At 46.9% G+C, this 18,122-nt stretch overlaps 1 protein-coding gene across 1 annotated transcript; it reads right to left on the reverse strand.

Moving 5' to 3' along the window:
- Positions 1 to 11,478: 11,478 nt before the first annotated feature.
- On the reverse strand, positions 11,479 to 12,228 carry LOC133751908 (proline-rich protein 23A-like). The gene has a single exon (XM_062182123.1). The coding sequence runs from the start codon at positions 12,226 to 12,228 to the stop codon at positions 11,479 to 11,481; it is 750 nt and encodes a 249-aa protein (XP_062038107.1).
- Between the last annotated feature and the right edge of the window lie 5,894 nt (positions 12,229 to 18,122).

Genomic DNA, 18,122 nt, shown 5'->3' on the forward strand with positions numbered 1-18,122 from the left:
AGCACTTGAGCCATCTTCTATTGCTTTCCCGGATGCTTTAGCAGGGCACTGGATTGGAGTGGAGCAGCCAGGACTCGAACCTGTACTCATATGAGATGCAGGTGTCTCAGGCAGTAGTGTAACCCTCTGGGCCACAATGCCAGGCCTGACAATAAAATCTTACACTCTGTGTTCAATAAATACATAAACCTTCACAGCGTGAATCTGGAGTCATTCCAAAAGGTCATTATGTTAAATCAGTGATTAGCCCCTGATTTTGGAATGGAAGAATGATAATAAATAAATAAATAATTAAACAAACAAACAAAAAACAACTATCTTACTCTAAAAATCTGGCTCTACTTTTCCCCCGATAATCTTCAGCACTCACAAGGCAGCCCATTGGTGGCACCAGCTGATGTCTAATGCATCAGTGAACCTTTTTCCAGAAACTACTCATCACGATATAGACAAAGTGATTACTTTCTTCACTCAACATTGATGTGGACACCTTTAAAAAGATGATTCATTATAACAACAGCATCTGAAATAATAAAATAACTGGGAATAAATTTAACCAAGGGAAAACACTTTAACACTGAAAAACTACAAAACATTGCTGAAACAAATTAAAGAAGGCATGGATAAATGGAAAGATACTCTGTGTTCATGGAATGAAAGACTTAACATTGTGAAGATGCCAGTACCACCCAAAATCATTTACAGTTCAGCACAGTTCTTATCACAATCCCAGCAACATTTTTTTGTAGAAGCAGAAACATCCATCTTAAGATTCATATGGCATTTCAAGGAACCCCAAGTAACCAAACTATCTTGAAAAATAACAATGTTAAAACTCACAGACATCCTACTTTCAAAACTCATTATAGGAGTTCAGTGCTGTGGCACAGTAGCTGAAGCTGCTGATGGAGTTCTGGCATTCCATAGCAGTGCCAGTTCCAGTCTACATTTGCTGCAGCTCCCTGCAAATACACTGGGGAAAGCAGCAGAGGATGGCCCTGGGGTTGGGCCATTGCACCTATGTGGGAGTCCTGGATGGAGCTCCAGGCTCCTAGCTTCGGCCTGGCCCAGCTCTGGCTGTTGCAGCCTTTTGGTGAGTGAACCAGTAGATGGACGATCTCTTCACCGCCCCCTCCCCCAGTAACTCTGCCTTTCAAATAAATGAATAAATCTAAAAAAATTATTACAAACCCATAATAACCAAAACAGTGTGAAAATGGAGACAGACAGAGGGATAGAATAGAATCCCCAGAAAAAAGCCTTCCTCCCGTGAGCTCACGATATTCAGCAATTGCTGAGACTCTCAATGAGGAAATGACAGTCTTTTTAAAATTTATTTATGTATTTGAAAGGGAGAGTTACAGAGAGGCAGAGGCAAAAGGAAAGAGAGAGAGAGGTCTTCCATTCACTGGTTCACTCCCCAAATGGCTGCTACAGCTAGGGCTCAGGCAGTCCGAAGCCGGATGCCAGGAGCTTCTTCTGGGTCTCCAACTAGAACTGCTGAGAGAATAAGTGATGCTATTCAATCAAAGCCCCACCACGTCTCTCAGTACCCATATGCTGTTTTATACACTTTATCATACTATTTTCCTCCAATAAACTGATGCTATCATTGCCCGTTTTCAAAATGCTACTTATTTCTTAATTAGGCAGCATTTGTGTAAAACACTATGTTTTTCCTTTTTTCAAGACTTCAAATTAATTGGGTCCCTTTACATACCTGCTCACTTTGTCTATATCCTGAGGAGTAGTTTCTTGGAAAAATTTCAGTAATGCATTTATATCATCTGGTGCCACCAATAGGCTGCCTTCTGAGTGCCTTGGGAGACAGGCACTGCAGGTGGCGACTTTACCCACTATGCCACAGAGCCATCCTCTGCTTTTGCTTTAAGATTGATTTATTTATTTGAAAGGCAGAGTTAGGGAGAGAGAAAGGGAGAGGGAGAGTCAGAGAGATCTTCCACCTGCTGGTTCACTTTCCAAATGGCTGGAATAGCCAGAGATGGACCAGACCAAGCTAGGAGCCAGGAGCTTCTTCCGGGTCTCCCATGCAGGTGCAGGGGCCCAAGCAGTCCGGCCATCTTCTGCTGCTTTCCCAGGTGCATTAGCAGGGAGCTAGATGTGAAGTGGAGCAACTGGGACTTGAATCAGCACACATATGGGATGCTGGTACTGCAGGTGTGGCTAGCCACAGTGCTAGCACCTAAAGTTCCTTCATTGGTTTATTATTGAAGGGATTCCAGCAGAGGCAGGAAGTCTCCTTTGTCTCCAGGCATCCTTAAGTCATGCACTGCCCCACAAGGAGACCCTCTGTATGTGTACTCTCTGATCTTGAGGGGATTAACCAGCTGTAGCAGGTGCACTGATTTCTACCATCTAGGTCGATTTCAACCCTGGGAGGAATCTCTATTCCAAAGGGGAACTTGGATCAGTAGTTGCCTATGCTGTGTAATAACCTCCAGTTTCAATTTTGCGTCAACAGGTATATTAGGTCAGATTACTCAGCAGGAGTCTCTGGTGTGTCTGAGTGAGGAATAGAAATTCCCCTGGTGGAGATGAGATGATGCTGAGGTTCCCTTTGTTTTGGTAGAGGCGACAGAGTGTCAGAACTAAGGGGAGCTGCCGTGGGGTGAATGAGAGCCTGAAAGTGACAGTCAGACAAGGGGATCTCCAAGAGTTCCATGGCAAAACAGAATTAAAAGGTTCTTTTTGTGCAAAAGAATTTGAAATGCATGCATAGTTTCTTCACAGTAAAAAAGCCCCATCCTACAATTTCATAAAACACGAATCACCTGTTGTGTGTTCTGTTGGTTGAAGCACGTATTGCACGTGGAGCTGACCAGTGCGGCAATGTTTAGGCCAGTGCTGGTTCCGCAGAGGCTCATGGAAGCTTTGCAGGGGCTAAGCCCTTTCAGCCAGGCCAAGTGGGATGCATGGTAAGCAACACTACTGTTTTGAGTTTAGAGTTTAGGGCAGTAGAAGAGAGAGGCTAGAATAACTAGTTCTTGGTTTTATTAAAAGGGCACACTAAAACCTCATCAGCATGCCATTTGAATGATTTAGGAATTTGTTTGAACATATTTTTATTTTTATAAGATTCTTTATTTCAAAGGCAGATTGACAGAGAGAGAGAGAGAGAGAGAGAGAGAGAGAGAGAGAGAGATTCCATCCTTTGTTTCATTCCCCAAATGGCTACAATAGTCTGAGCTGTCTGGCCAAAACCAGGAGCCTGATATTCCATCCAGGCCTCCACCATGAGTGATAGGAGTCCAGGAACTTATGACATTTTCTGTTGCCTTCCCAGGCATATTAGCAGAGAGCTGGTTCAGAAGTGGATCAGCCAGGAGTTGAACAACTGGTTGAACCCACTGTGCCAGAGCACAGCCCCGGAACAGGCTTCTTTTAACACAGTCCTCATATACTGTTCATCAAGGAAGTCCCCCTTTCCTTTCTGCTGTGAGGGTATCAGCTTGTTCTCTTGGTAGAAGCACATTTTTTAAAAATCCTATCCCTGAAGTTCTCTAAAGCATCTATTTTTCTCTCTTACCATTAAAATTAACTTAACTAGGACAGTTTTGGGTTTACCGAAAATTGGGCAGATGGCACAAAGTTTCTCAGCTCAGTTTCCCCACTGTGACGTCTTGCATTACAATATATAGGTGTTACCATTAAGAAACCAATAGTGATACATTGTTAATTACATCTGTTGTTACACTGTGTTCACTCTGTGTTGTAGGGTTCCATGGCTTTCAACAAAGGCACAATATTCTGTGCCTGCCATTTAAGTAGAATAGTCTCTCCACCCTAAAAATCCCCCATGCTCCACTTATTCCTCATCCCCCTCCTTCTAAATCCCTGGCTATCATTTTTTCAAAGCTGTATCTTTAGATTTGCCCCTTTCCAGAATGTCATAGTGTTGGAAACATACAGCATTTAGTCTTCTCAGACCAGCTTCCTTTACCTGGTAACTGAGGCTTCTCTGAATTTTCATGGCTTCATCACTCAAGCTTTTGATGACCAAGCAATATTCCATTGTATGGATGTACCATAGTTTGCTTATTCATTCACCTACTGAGGTCATCTTACTTCCAGTTTTCCTAGCAATGGGCTTTTGGTGCTTACCAACAAGCTGAGTGAGGTGGGCATTGTGGCAGAGTGGGTTGTATCACCATGGGGGAACCTGCATCCCCTCTCAGAGTGCTGGTCTGAGTCCTGGGACCTCTGCTTACAGTCCAGTTTCCTGGTTTGTTGTTGTTGTTGTTTAATATTTACTTATTTATTTGAAAGGCATAGTTAGGGAGAGAGAGAGTTCACTTCCCAAATGGCCTCAATGGCGAAGGCTAGACCAGGCCAATCCCAAGAGGCAGGAGTTTCTTCCAGGTCCCCCACAGGGGTACAGGGGCACAAGGACTCGGGACATATCTCACTGCTTTGCCAGGTGAATCAGCAGGGAGATGTATCAGAAGTGGAGCAACCGGGACTTGAACTGGCGCCCATATGAGTGGGATGCTGGCTCTGCAGATGACGGCTTAATGCACTGCACCACAGCACAGGACCCTCCAGCTTTCTGCTAATGCATCCTGGGAAGCAGCAGATGATGGCTCAAGTGCTTCCCTCCTTGTCTCCCCAGTGGAAAACCCTGATGGAGTTCCTGGATCCCTATTTGGCCTGGTTCAGTAGTGGCTGCTGTGGGCATCTGGGGAATGAAACAGCTGATGAGTAATCTCATTTTCTGTCTCTGGCCCTTCCTCTCTCTGCACTGCTCTGCCTTTCAAGTAAGATTTGGAAATAAATTTAAAAAAAAAACAAAAGAGAGAGAAAAACTCAACGACTTGTCTCAATTTCTTATGCACAGACACAAGAGTACCATGTGGTCAGGGTGTGTAGAGAAAGAGGCCACAGAGCAGCTCCCTTCAGGTTACAGAAGACCTGTTTCACCTGCTTTGCCTCTGGACCATTAGTTCAAAAGCAGGCATTTCTGTCTCAAATAAACTCTAGCCACTGCTGTCTGCAATAGCCAGTTAAACCCAGAAATATTCGCAGTTGTCTCTTGTGAAGGGTATAGACTATGTCAGGATGATATTTAGTCTGTTAGGAGAAAAAGCTTTTTCCTCAAACAGGTCATACACTATTATCTGGCAGAATTGGAACGTATTTTCTAAAATTTGATGGCTGTTTTCTGAGAAACTTGGGGGGAAGTCAATGATCATTTTTGGGGGGTCATTGTTCTCCGATATAATTTAGGATATCTCAACCTACAATGTGAGAACATAATACAAAGGGGTTATAGATCTTCTCAGTCTTGGCTGAGAAATTCGAGGGTGCTCCAACACACTCCACGGGTCTTAGTGTCTCTGGTAATACTGCTCTCCTTCCACTTGAATACACAAAATTATCGACCAGACCAGTCTAGACGTATGTCCCAAAAAGAGAGCAGACATTCACGATCTTGAAGCCAGTAGCTTCAGGGGGAACTGATGGCAGGAGAGTGCTTGGTCAACTTCTGCTGGGAAGGAGGCGTAACGATTGTCTGGGTGGCCTTGAGGTCTTGAGCAATCCACATCCTTGTAGTCCTGCTTCTTTGCTAGCAGCCTAGGAGGGTCACAAGGGCTAGTGTTGGGTAGGAAAAGACCTTTGTGTGTGAGGCCTTCTACCATGGGCTTGAGCCATTCCTTTGGCTTCCAAAGATACTGTGGGAAATTTGGGTGACAGTTTGGTAGATTCTATCTAAACTTTAATAGGGCCTGCTCCCAATCCTGTTGTTTTTCTCTGTGTCAGTGGGATTTCTAGCACAGAGAAGGTAATTTACAGTGTCAAGATGTTTATCACGGCTATGCCCCAGATCCAATAGATAATGCAAAGATATGTCCAGAACAGATACAACTTGATGATGAGTAGAAAAATCCTCTGAAACTCATGAAATAGTCCCATTGGGGAGCTTGTGCTATTAAATTTCCAGGTGCAGATCAGTCTCCTACTCACCTGAGGGTGTGTTATCAGAAAGCAGAGAGGAGTATTTTTAGTCAAAGCCCAAGGGTTGCAGTTAAACCTGGGCAATAGGGAAAACCATGGGGGCTGACGTTGTGGCACAGTGGATTAAGCTAACGCCTGGGATGCGACATCCCACATGGGCCCTGGTTCAACTGCTGGCTGCTCCACTTCCAATCCTTCTCCCTATTATGTGCCTGGGAAAGCAGCGGAGGATGGTTCAGGTCCTTGGTCCCCTGCACCCATGAGAGACCTGGAATAAGCTCCTGGGTCCTAGCTTCAGACTGACTCAGTCTTGGCTGTGGAGGCCATTTGGGGAGTGAAGCAGAGGATGCATGATCTCCTACTCTTTCTCTTTTTGAAGCTCTGCCTTTCAAATAAAAAATACATATTTTTAAAATGGTACTACCATCGGTGCTGTATGTTCATCTAGGGAAGAGTCCAAGAAAAGGTAGCAACACTAAGTTTATTAGCAGTAGCATGTGCATTGTTATTGAAATGTATTGGGTATGGATTTTAGGAGATTTTTCAGACTGTTGTTGAGCCCCAGGTTTATGGAGAGAACGTTGTTGTAGGTTTCCTGCTGAGTAAGTCCCATCAGGTTTTGCCATCCAGGATTTAGCACCTGTGATTCTGTCCAGTATGTGGATGAGTTGAAATGTCAGGTAATCCTAGATCATCTGTACCCAAAGGAATTCTAATCTTTTCCATAAATATTTGGTGGTCTTGTCTGGATTTAGGGAGACTTCCTATTCTTAATTAATCTTGAGTGCAAAGTTTAATTCTACAAATGTTGCCTAAATACTTGGTATATAAGGGAATGAACCTTTCAAGGTAACTGCCATTGTAGGTTCTTGGGAGAGTTGGTGGAAAGGGTCGAGGGTATGGGTAGGGAGGATCGAAGGAAGGAGCCATCAGAGGTGTGGGAAGAGAGGTGGAAGGATAAGGGGCAGAGGAGATCTGGATGTAGGACCAGGATGCACGATTTAATGGGGAAATGAATCCACCTTGTTGTTTACTCAGTGCTCATTAGCTTTTGACAAAGATCTTTTTGTTTTGATATTTAATGCTTTTTAAAAAATATTTGTTTATGTATTTATTGAGAGGTATACCGACAGAGAAAGGGAAAAATAGAGAGAAAGGGCTTCCATCGCTGGTTCAGTCCCCCATGGCTGTAATGAATGGGGCTGCGGCAATCCAAAGCCAGGAGCCAGGAGCTTCTTCTGGGTCTCTCACACAGGGGCAGGTCCCAACACCTCAGCCATCTCCCACTGCTTTCCAGACCATAGTAGAGAGCTGGTTCAGAAGAAGAGCACCAGAGATTGAACCAGTACCCAGTTGGGATTCTTGCACCACAGGTGGCAGCTTTACCCGCTATGGCACAGCCGCAGGTCCTGCCAAAGAATCTTTTCTTGAAGGCAATTATGCTATATGTAAGAGATGCACAAACCAAACCAGTCAAATCCTATATTGGGGAGAATGCTTCTAAATTGACAGCTGTCCCTTCTGCAGGCTGACATCCCACATCCTCAGGTCTAAACTTGACTTCCACTGGTTTATATTGGCTGATTCCTGCATCTCTTCCAGGACATTTAGAGAGCCCTACCTTACGATGTACCTAACTGGGCTATTTGTGCTTGAGCTACTTGCGTTGTGGTAAAGAGAGGCTGTGAGAGCAGATCAAATGGTTGGTGCATTTGTCTTTCTAAGTAGACACTTCTGCATCATTTTTTAAAGAAAATTATTTATTTATTTATTTGAAATGTAGAGCAACAGAGAGAGAGGGAGAGACTGATAGAGAGATCTTCCATCTACTGGTTCACTTCTCAACAGGCTGCCATGCCTAGGACTGGAACAGGCCTAGGCCAATAGCCTGGAACTTCTTCCAGGTCTCTGATTGGGTGGCAAGGGCAAAAGTGATTGGCCCATCATCTGCTGTTTTCCTAGACACATTAGCAGGGAACTGGATGAGAAGCAGAGTTGCCAGGACTCACACTGTGCTCTGATATGGGATGGGATGTTGTTGCAAGCAGTGGCTTAACCCCCTTGTGCCACAATGCCTGCCGATTCTGCATCATCTTAGAGAGCTATACAGAGGAGGGGACCACTCATGCAGCAAAGAGATTGGGGGGCACCTGCAGATTTAAGATTCTGAAATCTGTCTACCTGGTTGTTTTCATCCAGTGTTATGGCTAGTCAGGGCTGTGACCTCACCATTACACACTTCTTTGAGAACTTTAACCTTTTCTTGTACTCCACTGTCCTACACTAAATCCTGGGTCAGACATACAGTATCCCCTCACTCACTCCACCATTAGCCTGGGACAGGAAAGGCTACCTTTATTCTGCCAAGGGCCTTTTTGAATCTCATATTAAGTTTTGATTGGCAATTAATCACTCTGTTTCATAAGTGCACTGACTCTCCTGGAACAACCATTTCACCCCATGCTATTTGTACATATTAGCTCTTGTAATGATTCTGTGCCCTAAATTTTCCAATGCCCAGGATACTGAAAATATCAGTGTTGTTCCTTCCACCAGTGTCCCAGTACGTTCACCATGGATTCAGAGCTTATCCGCGTTGCTGCAGCATGTCATGAGCTATTCCAAGTCCGTTTTATTAGCTGCTTCCTACGACAACTCCTGGCCCATTTGGGAAGATGGAGATTTACAAGCAGGACTTAGGAGAATGGAGATTATATGGCCAGGCAGATAGAGAAGTTGACCTGGGATGCTACTGTAACAAAGGCCTCATCCAACTCACAGCTCTACAAATGGGATGGCCCTTCAGAGTTGATTTAACTAAAATTGTGGGCTGGCTGAGCTACTTACTAATAGAGGAGTCACTGAAGTGCACTACCCATGGAGGTAGAGGGTCATTCCTGGGGAACAACCCAGCTGAGTCAACTGATACTCCCAGCAGTGCTGATGGGTAGGCCAAGGGGCCATCCATCCCAGCATCACTACCTCACCCACACTGGAACTGGTGTCCTCAGGCGATTGCTTGAGGATGACAGCTGTGATTTCTGAGTGGCAAAGTCCATGAGCACCACAAATGCTGTCTTATACAGAACATAAGCAGAGTTTTGAAAACAGGCAATGATAGCATATTATGATGAAGGCTACAGAATGTCAAGTTGGGTGGGTTTAATGGAATAGCATCACTTGTACTCACAGCAGTTCTTGAGATTGGAGAGGGGCTAAAATGTACAGGAGAAACTGACCCATTTTTTAAATTGAAATTTGAAAGGCTTACTTCTCAAGATATGAAAGATCACAGGTTGCAGCAGACAGCTTTTTGAACACTGAACACATCCGACTCAACTGTAGAACATCAAAGTCAAGAAAGCCAACAGCCTCATCTCATACAAGGAATAGACAGCAGCAATGGCAGACTTCGAACATGCACTACTAGAATGGCAGGGAAAGGAATACAATAATATCTTAAAAGCAGTGAGGGAGCGCAGGCAGTATTTTAGAACTTCAAACCCACCTGAAAGCTAACACATACTAGCTTGAAGGTGTGATTGAAATATGTGCAGATACACAAAACTAAGATTTGCCACACAGGCCATAGCTGAAAGAATTCTTGGAAAGCACACCTCGCTAGGACAACAGATACCGAGGAAACGAAGCAGCAAAATGCAAGTAGAGAAAATGGGCACAGACACTGATGACGTATGTCAGTAAATCTGAATGTAATGAATGGTCAGAAAAAATAACATCTTGTTTACCAGTAATAATTTTTATTTTTTATGAAATGTAAAACAAACTTGGCAAAAGAATGGATATGAAAATTTAGCAATGCATATTTAAAAACCCAAACACAGAAACAAAAATTAAAACCCCAAAGAAGACTAGAAGTAGAATCATATTATAGATGATCAGTGGCTAGAAGTTTAAACAGTATAATTGCCACAGGAATTGATTCAAACCAAACAAAAGTCATATTAGTACAAAGAGAAAACCATTTCTTAATATGTAAAATCGGAAGGTGATGCTACAGTCATCCAGCTCAGATCAACCTTTTTTCTTGGGAAGAACGAGTTTAAACTAATGTCTTCACTAGGACATGGGTTGTTGATAATCACGTCCAGTAAAGATCACACTCTATGGTGAAATTCCAAAGCATTAACACGAGGCTTAAGACAGGAATATTGCTATCAATTATACAGTTCAACCTGGATTTCAAATAAAACCCAGTATAAAAAACTAAGAAAAAAGTCAAGAGAAAATACTATTATTATTGTCATAATCAACCAAGAGAATCTGCGAATGAAACATTAAAGAAATTCAATAGGACTGGCGCCATGGCTCACTTGGTTAACCCCCTGCCTGTGGCACTGGTATCCCATATGAGCACTGGGTTCTAGTATTGGTTGCTCTTATTCCAGTCCAGCTCTCTGCTGTGGCCCGGGAAGGCAGTGGAGGATGGCCCAAGTGCTAGGGTGCCTACATCCGCGTTGGAGACCGAAGGAAGTACCTGGTGGCTGGTTTCAGATCTGCATAGTACCACCTGTGGCACCCATATGGGGGATGAATGAATGAAAGGAAGACCTTTCTGTCCATCACTCTCTGTCTCAATGTGTAACTCTGCCAGTCAAAAATAATAATAATAATAATAATAATTCTGTCTCAATCACTTCCCTCAATTTCACTTTAACAGTTATAAATAAAAAAAGAAATCTAATAAATCTATCAGAAGTGAGATCAATATAAGAAACAAATTATTTCTATACATTAGCAACAATGAACAACATATACTCAGGATCCTAGAACAACACAAAACAGAATTGGGAACTTTGAACTAGCATGGGGCATTATCTTAAACATAGACAGGAAGCAATGAATGGGAAAGAGTTGGTATTTGGGGTGGGGGTGCAGAAACCTAACTCCCAAACCTAACTACTTTTGCTAACCAAGTCATGAACAAAATGGGGGTACGTGGTCAGGGTGCCCAGAGCTTTGTTTGGTGCACGTACAACAGTTTTCCAACCCCCCGAAAGCGACTAGGGCCAGCATCAGGAAGAGTCCACGGTCAGAAGTTTGCCAAGAACTTGCAGAGTCTGGGACCTGAAGGAAACAGAGTTCGTCATCATTCCAATGTGGGAGACGAGGGGTCCAGTGGTAGGGTGCTGGGGGCGGGCTGGCGTTTTCCAAAGTGCTGAGCTGAGGCTCCAAGCCAACATAAGGGCCATGACAGTGCCTGGGTGCCTTCTGCGCAGAGCAGGGCCCAAGCAGAACCTGAGGTCTCAGGGCGGCTGCGCTGCAGGCAGCATTGTCCTTGGGTGTGTGAGGAGATGGTCCTTCTCCCAGACTTGCTGAGCCAACAGCCCTGGAGAATGGTGCAAGGCCGTCTACAGCCAAAGGGCCTCCCTCTCTCCGCCTTTGTCTCCCCTTGTGGACACACAGCAGGGCACCCAGAAGGGCTCTCAGAAGCCCCTCACCTGGACATCAGCTGCGTGGCGAGGGGCTGCAGGGGCAGGTCCTTCATTCCTGGAACAGGCGTCTCCGGGCCTTGCAGGCGGGCCGAGGAGGGCGCTGCGGGCGCCCCGGGGGCTCCGGGGGCCCTGGACTGGGAGACGGAGACGGAGGCAGAGGCTGGAGTGGAGAGCCGGGCAGCGGCCGCCACAACTCGAAGTCCAGGTCGAAGCCCGAGCCGCGGCTGGAGCCCCTTGCAGCGCCCAGGCAGAGCCCCGCGGCCCAGCCGGCTGCAGGCTCCCCGCGGAACGCCAGGAGCAGCTCGGGGTCGGCGGGGTCTTCCGAGGCCTCTCCCTGGCCGGCCATCTCCGTGGGGGCTGCGCACACGAATCCCTGCTGCAGCACGACGTCCTCGGCCGCGGCGTCCAGGACAGCGGGTAGCGCCAGGCCGCCCGGCGAGCGGCCCTGGCCGGCGGCCTCCAGGAGGCCCTCGGGGACCAGCAGCAGCGTGTGGCCGGGCAGAGACACGCTGAGGACCGACGTGGGCGCGGGCTCCAGCAGCAGGTCGACGTGGTCCAGCGGCACCTGCAGGGCGCAGCCTGCGGCCAGGACCACGACGGAGGTGAGCGGCGCGGCGGCGGGCGGGGGCGCGGGCGGGACCGGGAGGCCGGGCTGGGGCCGGGGCTGGGCGGCCGCGGGCTCCTGCACTCGGCGGCGCTTGGCAGGGCCGGGGGCTCCGGGCGCTCCGGGCGCTCCTGGCGGCGGGGGCCCCGCGCGCTCAGGGCAGGCGCTGGGGCTGCGGGGCCGGACGCCCCTCATGGCCACGGCGCTGCGGGCTGCGCTCCGGGGCCGGGCAGAGGGTGCGAGGGGCGCGGGCTTCGCGGTCCTGCGGGCGCTGTCAGGCACCGGGGACAGGGCAGGCGGCCTGCGGCGGATGGACGGCTGGGCTGCAGTCTGGCTTTGCAGGAGCAGCGCCCACCTCGGGGTCGGGCCTCGCACCTTGGAACCTTCGGCCTTCCTGCTAGCGCTCCGGATGTGCCGTGCTCCACCAACCGTGTTCCAAGTCGCAAAATGTCCCGCCAGACTCCGCCCCCTGGAGCCTCCGCCCCGAAGCGGAATCCTGGGTACGACCAAGATCCGGGCTCTGATGGTGGCTCAGTGTGGGGGAAAGACTTCGAGGAGTCCACAGGGTGCGGCTGACGACTATCCAGGGCTGTGGTTGGTTGGTCAGTGTGCGGGAACCGTAGGGGGAGGGCCCCTGTGCCACTCCTGGGCTTGTCAGTTCTCGGGCTTTCTCACGTTGAGAAGGGCGTAATATGCAGGTCACGTGAGTGGATTGCAAAACCAGAAATCCCAGGTGACAACGCTGACCTGGAAGTACCCTGGGCGCCATTTTTATTCCTGTTTTGTTTTTTTTTTTTTTTTTTTTATTTCAGGTGAGATTCTTAGGCCTGTGTTTCGCCTAAGGTGTCAATGACTGGTGTGGCCCCTCAGGGTGTTGGGAAGGTAGGGGTTGGAACGCGCTCACCCCGTGTGGCGATTTCTTGTCCTGTTTGACCTAAGTGGTAACTCTTGGGTATATGAGCCTTTAGCCCAAGTTGCGGGTGGTGAGCATGTAGAAGTTATGAAGTAGCTTGCTGGGAGCAGGGGAGTGGTTGCAGGGGTGGCGTTGCCAGCGCCTGGAAGCCGCAACATTTTAGCATCAGTGCTCCGAGTGAGTTGGAAAGCAGCCTGCATGGAGCTTGCGTAAGGGAAGGTGCGGCTCAAACTGCCTTCAGTGCTAGAAGGGGAAGAAACCCCACATGGCTTCCAGGATAGGTAATTTTTACAAATGGTTCCTGAGGACTACAAACTCTTTCTTCTCGTCTCTGATTTTATTAAGTCGTCACCTTGGAGATAACCATTGTGACTTCTTACCATTCAAAATATTTTGTGCACTTAAAACCAAATCACATGCATGTTACTCATCTCCCTTTTCTTTTTATAACATTTATTTGTAAGGGCTACCTAGTATTCCTTTGCATAAATCAAACATCTCCGGGTGGACCTTTAACTCAGTGATCTGTCACTTGGTGGCATTGGCATCCATTTGCGGGTTCGTGGGATACGCACATTTAAAAACATAAACTTAATTCCACATCCATTGACTTAAAAAAAGAGATTTATTTGAAACGCTGAGCGACAGAGAAATTTCCAGCTGCTGCTTAATTCCCTAAATGGCTGGGACAGCCAGGCCTGGGCAGGGCAAAAGGTGGGAACGCGGAACTCCATCTTGGTCCCCCAGTGGGCGTCAGACGCCGTCACCTGCTGCTTTCCCGGGTCCAGTAGCAGGAAGCTAGGTCCGAGGCAGCGTACCGGGGGCTGGGGGGCGACAACCCGGCACATTGGGAGAGGGGGTGCAGGCATCGCAAGCAGAAGCCTGAAGCTTGGCGCCAACAGCCCCGGAAATACGGATTCCTTGGCCCACCTCAGTGCCACTGAGTAGGAGTCTTGGGACAAGGGCCCTAGGTATTGTCTGCAATCACCTTAGAGAATTCTTGGAAGCTGAAGTTGCAGACCAGTGACCCTGTCTCATGTAGCAGTTGAGGGGCTCAGGCAGTGAGCATGAGCTGTATCTTTGCCACGGGCCCTGCTTCCGGGCCTCGCTGGTTGCCTTTCCCGGGCCCGGGCCTGCGGCCTGCAGATTGGCTTTTGGCCTGGGTATCCGGTGTTCCCTGCTGCACTGCCAGAAATCTGTGAGAAATTCTTAGAAAAGAAATGACAGAGCGGTAATCGAATTTCCAAGATGGCTTCACCTGGGAACCAATGCTTTCCTGTGACTTCCAAGATTCTGACGAAACCTCAACTCACAAAGATACACCCCACCCCGCCCCCAAACCAACGCATCCAAATCCCACGGGAAATTCCTGTAATGCATGCAAATCATTTTATTTCAGGAGTAAGTGGGGAAAACACATTTCGTTTCAAAGATGGAAAGTGCTGTTGAAATACTTAGGTGAACCCTGTGTGATATATTTGTCCTGAAGGTCAAGACTGTTACAAAATTATCGATTGATAAAACAATGCAATCAATTCAATAGATATACATCTATTTATTTATTTGAAAGGGATTGTGATAAGGACTGTGCGGAATTATAATGATTTTGGGTGGTACTGGCAACTTAACAATGTTAAGTCTTTCAATATATGAACACAGAGTATCTTTCCATTTTTCCATGACTTCTTTAATTTGTTTCAGCAATGTTTTTTACTTGTCAGTGTTACAGTGTTTTACCTTGGTTAAATTTATTCCCAGTTATTTTATTATTTCTGATGCTGTTGTTGTAATTAATCATCTTTTTAAAGGTGTCCACATCAATGTTGAGTGAAGAAAGTAATCACTTTGTCTATATCGTGATGAGTAGTTTCTCGAAAAATGTTCACTGATGCATTTGACATCAGCTGGTGCCACCAATAGGCTGCCTTGTGAGATCTGAAGATCATTGGGGAAAGAGAGAGCCATATTTTTATTTGTTAGATAGTTTTTTTTAACCATTCTTCCTTTCCAAAATCAGGGGCTAATCACTGATTTAACATAATGACCGTTTTGATTGACTTCAGATTCACACTTTGAAGATTTATTTATTTATTGAACACAGAGTGTAAGATTTTATTGTCAGGCTTGCCATTGTGGCACAGAGGGTAACACCACTGCCTGAGAAACCTGCATCTCATATGAGTGCAGGTTCAAGTCCTGGCTGCTCCACTCCAATCCAGTGCCCTGCTAAAGCATCTGGGAAAGCAGTAGAAGATGGCTCAAGTGCTTGGGCCCCTGCACCTATGTGGGAGACCTGCATGGAGTTCCAGGAATCTGGGTTCAATCTGGCCTAGCCTTGGCAGCTGTGCCCATTTGGGTGAGTGAATCTCTCTCTCTGTTTCTCTCTCTCACTCTCACTCTCTGTCTCTCTCTCTCACGCTCACTCTCTTTTTTTTCCACATTTTTAAAAAATTATTTATTTATTTAATTTGAAAGACAGAGTTACAGAAAGGCAGAGAGAGACAGGGTGAGAAAGGTCTTCCTTCCTCTGGTTCACTCCCCAGATGGCTGCAATGGCTGGAGCTGCACCAATCCGAAGCCAGGAGGCAGGAGGTTCTTCCAGGTCTCCCATGGGAATGCAGGGCCCAACCACTTGGGCCATCTTCTACTGCTTTCCCAGGCCATAGCAGAGAGCTGGAGCAGAAGTGGAGCAGCTGGGACTCACACTGGCACCCATATGGGATGCGGACACTGCAGGCGGTGGCTTTACCTGATAAGCCACAGCGCCAGCCCCAAAACATACTTTGAAATTGAAGTATTAATATTTTTCTCTATTCCTTTTTTTAAGTCTAGATTAAATAAAGAACAATGTCATTCTCTTATTTGTAGGGTTTTCTGATTTCCATGGTGTTAGTGATCCTATCATGGCTACTTTTAAGCAACTAAATGACTTCGCTGGACATGGAGTTGGAAAAAGATATATATCACGGGCCGGAGCTGTGGTGCAGTGGGTTAACACCCTGGCCTGAAGCACCAGCATCCCATATGGATGCCGGTTCTAGTCCCGGCTGCTCCACTTCTTTTTTTATTTTTTATTTATTTTTTTTAATTTCATAAATGAGAATTTACAAAGTGCAACTTTTGTATTGTTGGGCTTCCCCCCCAACCTCCCTCCCTCCCGTGGCCCTCCCCTTCCCTCCCCCATCCCGCCCTTTATCGAGTTTCATTTTCAATTACCTTCATATAGTGAAGATCAACTTAGTATACACTAAGCAAGGATTTCAACAGGCTGCATTCACACAACCGCACAAGGTATAGGGTATTGTTCGACTAGTAGTGTTTTTAAGTTTCATAGTAAAACACATTAAGGACAGAGATCCTACATGGGGAGCATGTACCCAGTGACTCCCATGGTTGATTTAACAATTGGCACTCTTATTTGTGACGTCAGCAATCACCCGAGACTTGGTCGTACCCAGGATTCCGCTTCGGGGCGGAGGCTCCAGGGGGCGGAGTCTGGCGGGACATTTTGCAACTTGGTACTTGCTATGAGCTGTCTAGGCTATGGAAGTCCCTTGAGTTCACCGACTCTGAACTTGTTTAGTCAAGGCCGTGTCACAGTGGAGGTTCCTTCCTCCCTTCAGAGAAAGGCGCCTCTCTCCTTGATGGCCTGTTCCTTCTGCTGGGGTCTTGTTCACCAGGGTCTTTCATTTAGATTGTTTTTTGCCATCGTGTCATGGCTTTCCATGCCTGTGTCACTCACTCTCACTCTCTGTCTCTATCTCCCTCGGTGTGTGTGTGTGTGAGTGGGTGTGGGTGTGTCTGCCTCTCTGTAACTCTTTCCAATAAACAGAAAAATCAATCTTTCAAAAAGAGATGTGACTGCCTTCATGATACAGCAGAAGGTGAAGCACAGGGCTGGATCACTCAGCCCTTTCTCTCCTTACCAGCCCCAGTTGAAACCACCTGCATCTCTCTCTCTCTCTCTCTCTCTCTCTCCCTCTCTCTCCCTCTCTCTTTTTAAGTAAATAATGCATTTGAAAGGCAGAGTTATGCGAGGCAGAGAGAGAGAGAGAGAGAGAGGTCTTCCCTCTGCTGGTTCACTCCCTAAATGTCACAATGGCCAGAGCTGTGCCAATCCAAAGCCAGGAGCTACTTCCGGGTCTCCCACGTGGGTGCAGGGACCCAAGGATTTGAGCCATCCTCTACTGTTTTCTGACACTCTTAAATCTACAGCTGGACGCACCACACTTGAACCTCAGAACGATCTCTGTGACTGTAACCTTTTCCCTGGAAAATCTGCTTGATAGACCCAGCACAACTACTCTGTTTCCTGTCACAACAGCGCTTTCCCTGGGCACACAGAATCCTCATCCTTCTTGAGGGGCTGGCACGTGCCACACTTCCTACAGAAGGCACGGCAGGTTTCAAGCATGTCCGCCGTGTTTGTTGGAGCACTATCACCGTGGACAGCCCTTTGAGGGTTTAGAAGAGATCCTAACATTGCTTAAGGCTACTCGTTTGCCATAACGAGCTGCTTTACCTTACATGTAATATCCTCCTGAAGGGGCTCCAACCATTAGAGGAGCAGCCTTGCCATGAAGTGGGAGTGCCTCTTAAAGTTCCTTTTTCACTTTTTTTAAGATTTATTTATTTGAAAAGCAAAGTTACACAGAGGGAGAGGTGCACACCCACACCCACACACACACAGAGAAAGACAGAGAGAGAGAGAGAGAGATCTTTCATTCTTTCATGCACTGGTTCACACCCCACATGGCCACGATGGCTGGAGCCAGGGCGATCTGAAGCTAGGAGCCAGGTGCCTCTTCTTGGTCTCCCACGTGGGTGCAGGGGCCTAAGGACTTGAGCCATCTTCTACTGCTTTCCCAGGCCATAGCAGAAAGCTATGAGCAGGAGTTCCTGACTCCTGGCCCTGCCATGGTTGCTGTGGTCATTTGGGGGAGTGAACCAGCAGAAAGAAGATCTCTCTCTAGCTTAACTCTCTCTGACATTCTACCTTTCCAATAAACAAATAGATGTATATTGTTTCATCAATGAATAATTTTGTAACAGTCTTGAACTTCAGGACAAATATATCACACAGGGTTCACCTAAGTATTTCAACAGCACTTTCCATCTTTGAAACGAAATGTGTTTTCCCCACTTACTCCTGAAATAAAATGATTTGCATGCATTA

Source organism: Lepus europaeus, chromosome 2 (assembly GCF_033115175.1).
Source record: "Lepus europaeus isolate LE1 chromosome 2, mLepTim1.pri, whole genome shotgun sequence".
Classification (NCBI taxonomy): domain Eukaryota; kingdom Metazoa; phylum Chordata; class Mammalia; order Lagomorpha; family Leporidae; genus Lepus; species Lepus europaeus.